Raw genomic sequence first — 3,925 nt, 5'->3', positions numbered from 1 at the left:
GTTTATCCTGTATTTGATTGTGTTTATCTGCAGTTAGTTACACGAATTCAGATATGGGATGAAATCGGATAGGGATAAACGGGTTTAAGAGCTTTTAAGAGTTTAAGAGTTTTAAGAGTTTTAAGAGTTTTAGCCAAATGCTTTATAATATAGTATAGATATATATATATATATATATATATATATATTTTAAATTTATATTATATTCAAAAATAAAAACACTATCTTTTTCTTAAAACGACATAAAATCGTTTTATATCGATATAAAAAAAATAAAATGAAACATTAAAATCAAGATGTGTCTCAATATATTGCATGAGAACCCTGCTAGTTGTAAAAAATAAATTAAGATATTTAAATTTTAGTCAGGTGTTCCATATAATCTTGTTGGTAGTACTATATTGGCTAGTAGAATTAAATCCTTGGTAATCTTGTTCAACCATATTCAATTGGGTTGGATGGTTCAATCGTCTTGGTGGGGATAACCCCACCCTATCCTCATGGTTCGATGGGGCTAATGGGCTAGTATAGTTAACACCATGGTAAGTTTGTTGAACCCAATCCAAATGGTGGTTCAATGGTCTTGGAGGGGTTAATGGGCTAGCACCATGGTAAGTTTCTTCAGGCGAACCAAAATGGTTCGACAGTCTAAAAGGGGTTAACGGATTAGTAGAGTCGACATGTTCTTGAACCCAACCCGTATGGTTAGATGGTCTTTGAAGGGATAAGGGGCTAGCACAGAGGTAACTTTCTTGAAACCAGTTCTTATGGTTCAATGATAATGGGTTCGCGGTATAAAAGTAGTGGTAACTTTCTTGGACCATACCCGCATGATTCAATGCAGTTAAAAGACCCGAAAAGGTTACTAAATTCGGGCAGATTTTAGCCTCCAACATCTCTGCAAACAATTCGATAGATTCGTGTTTCCATCCGTTTCTGCTACATGCCAATATCATCGTTGTATAAACACTTGCTTCTTTCCGCTGCAAGCCGTGAAACAACCCGTAAGCTTTATCAACACGCCCAAATTTTGCGTATAAATCTATTAGCAGAACACGCAAACGATCATCCATCACAATTCCCATTTGGTTCATTAATGTGTCGTTGATCCACGACCCAAACCTCAAGTCCCCCAATTGAGAACAAATGGATATAACCGTAGCTAATGTTACGTTATCGGGTTGAATGCTCACATTTGGTTGAAGCATATCATCAAACAGCTGGAGTGCGTCTTTTAACCAGCCATTTTGAGCATAACAAGTTATCATGGCATTGTACAGCAACCGATTCTTTTCACCCATTTCATCAAATATTCGGCGTGCAGATTCAACAGCTCCCTTTCGTGAGTATCCATCAATCATTTTGATACAAGAAACAACGTTTTGTTCAGGCATCACATCATAGAAATTGCGTGCGATTTCCATGTTCCCAGAATCAACATAACCACCAATCATCGCACTCCATGAAGCTAAATTCTTATTGGGCATCGGTCCAAATGAAGCTATAGCCTTCGCCATATCCCCTGTTTTCGTGTACCACGAAACCATAGAATTCCAAGAAGCAATATCCTTATTTCCCATCTCAGAGAACACTCGTTCCGCCATGGACAAATTCCCTGATTCTAAATATCCATCTATCAAACAAGATGCTGCATTTCTCTCAGACATTTCAATGAACACCTTCTTTGCGGTCTCCATATCATTAAGTTTCGAATAGAATCCGACAAGAGCAGTTCCCACATGAACATCTCCACAAAGCCCATATCCATGAATTTGAGAATGTATCGTTATCCCACCAATCCGATTCCCGAGATTCGCACACGCCTTTAGCGCAAATGCAACAGCTGAAATGGTAGGCAAAATCTCTAATCTCTGCATATGCACATACTCAGCCAAGACTTCTTGAAACTTCCCATGCTGGAAGAAAAACTGGATCGCAAATGTTCTTGAAATGATATTTGGATGTTTCGATTGGTGGAGAAGTGATCGAAGATAATGGATAATGGATTCAGAATGATTAGATGGAGTGCTAACAATTTGGGTGATTACCATCGGCTCAAGATAGTTAACACCATTGATGAGTATTAGGGCATGGAGTTGCTTCACTTGTTTGACAGTTAGAGAGTAATTCAAGAAGGTTGCGACTTTTGAGACCACCGTTGAAATGATATTGAATTTGGAAGGTTTGAAAGGATTTGGGAGGTGGGGTTTCATCTTGTTCTTCAATCAACCATAAAACAGAAACTTTTAGAACCTGCAAGAGGTACGAATTATAAGGAAAAGTAAATAAACCAGATGGAAAACATAGCCAATTGGAGAAGCAATACGTCGAACAGGTAATAGGCAATAAGGCAAACCCAGAACTCAAAATCATTTGAATTGAAACAACAGATAGAAAGCTGAGAGAAAAGCTTAGAGGTCAAGAATGAATGCATCAATGGCTCCATCTATAAGTGTAAAACTTAATTATAATGGAGAAATTGTGGATTGGATACATACCTGCAACTGCAATATATGAAAAAGGCGATGAAAACGGATTACTTTCAAAAAATAACGATGATTACAGCTACCGAGTGGTTCTTCTTGAACTTATTACAGGGAGATAAGCGTTTAGTTTGGAGAAGGGGAGATGTTGACGGAGGTGGTCCCCGTTGAGAGGCGGTGGATGGCGCCGGAGAAGGAGACGGTTTTGTTTACTCCGTCAAAAAAAATAGGGCCGCTTAAAAACGTTAATGGGAATCGTAACTCATTAGGTCAGTTTTAGGGGCTGTTTGGTAATTATTGAATAGTTAGATGCAGAATGATTAATTGACCAGAATGATTAAGAGACTCTCATGATATGGTGTAAAATAAAATATAATTGTTTGATAATTGTGTATAATAAAATCAGGGCTATTAATGGTCAAGGGAAATCCATGATACAAAATAATTCAGAGAGTTTTAGAACCATTAAGAGGCAGATTTTTTTTTTGTCAAACAAGATTCATCTCTTAACGATTCAAAGGTTGTCTCTTAATGGAACTATTAAGAGGTAAACAAACAACCCCTACTGATGTTTGGCATCGTTATAATGATATAAAAAGTGGTTATTCATCAGGTTTTTAGAGGTAATTTTAATGTTTTATGTAAGAAGTCTAATTTTTTCCTCCAAACATGTCTCTTTCAATTAAAAACATGTTTTAGTCGTCTATGAAAAACTTTCATAAACAAAAATCTTCTGATCTATATAGACATATTAATCCACATAAACAGCTTTAATCCTTATAAGACTTGATGAAAAACCAAACAAACGACCCCTTAAATTTTCCCAAAATAAGTGTTCAATTTCACAAGTAAATATTTAAGGGGCGTTTGGTTTGCATAATGTTTTCTAAAGAAATTAAATCTGTCAAAAGAATTTGACTTTAAATAAATTGAAATGAAATTTTACCGCACGTTTGGTTGGAATGGATCGGAATAAAATCAGTTAAATGATATCAAATTTGCTTGTTTGATTGATAGAAAGTAGCATCGGAATTGGAATGAATAAACAATAAATGACCAAAATACCCCTTTTACAACGGTGGTGGCCCACGGTGGTTCAGGACGGTGGTGCTCGGCAATGGTTCATAATGGTGGTGGTCGGTGGTAGTTCAGATCGGGGAGTAGTCGACGGTGGTTCAGAATGATGGTGGTCGGCGGTTGTTCAGAATGATGGTTTACATCAGTGATGGTCTGTATTCAAGTTGTGATTAAGATTAAGAGCTCTGTATCGTCGGGTTAGACTTAGAATTGTATCAAGTTGAACTCTGTATGCTCCATGCAGAAGCTTTGCATGTACTATGCAGAGGCCAGTGGCCCTATATAAGGATTTGTGTGCAAGTACTTGAAATACGTAGAGAGCTCTGTACCCCGAGCTCTGGTTGGGAATATTAGGTTAACAAGGA

At 37.2% G+C, this 3,925-nt stretch overlaps 1 protein-coding gene across 1 annotated transcript; it reads right to left on the bottom strand.

Moving 5' to 3' along the window:
* Window positions 1-342: 342 nt before the first annotated feature.
* On the bottom strand, window positions 343-2,591 carry LOC112513620 (pentatricopeptide repeat-containing protein At4g22760-like). The gene is made up of 2 exons (XM_025119942.1): window positions 2,499-2,591; window positions 343-2,253 (listed from the first exon to the last, which is right to left on the bottom strand). Exon 2 carries the CDS (start codon window positions 2,211-2,213, stop codon window positions 366-368), a length of 1,848 nt encoding a protein of 615 aa, XP_024975710.1. The 5' UTR covers window positions 2,214-2,253; window positions 2,499-2,591; the 3' UTR covers window positions 343-365.
* Window positions 2,592-3,925: the final 1,334 nt, after the last annotated feature.

Source organism: Cynara cardunculus (genome assembly GCF_001531365.2).
Source record: "Cynara cardunculus var. scolymus isolate 2C chromosome LG 5, CcrdV1, whole genome shotgun sequence".
Lineage (NCBI taxonomy): Eukaryota > Viridiplantae > Streptophyta > Magnoliopsida > Asterales > Asteraceae > Cynara > Cynara cardunculus.
This window is presented reverse-complemented; position numbering and strand designations above follow the sequence as displayed.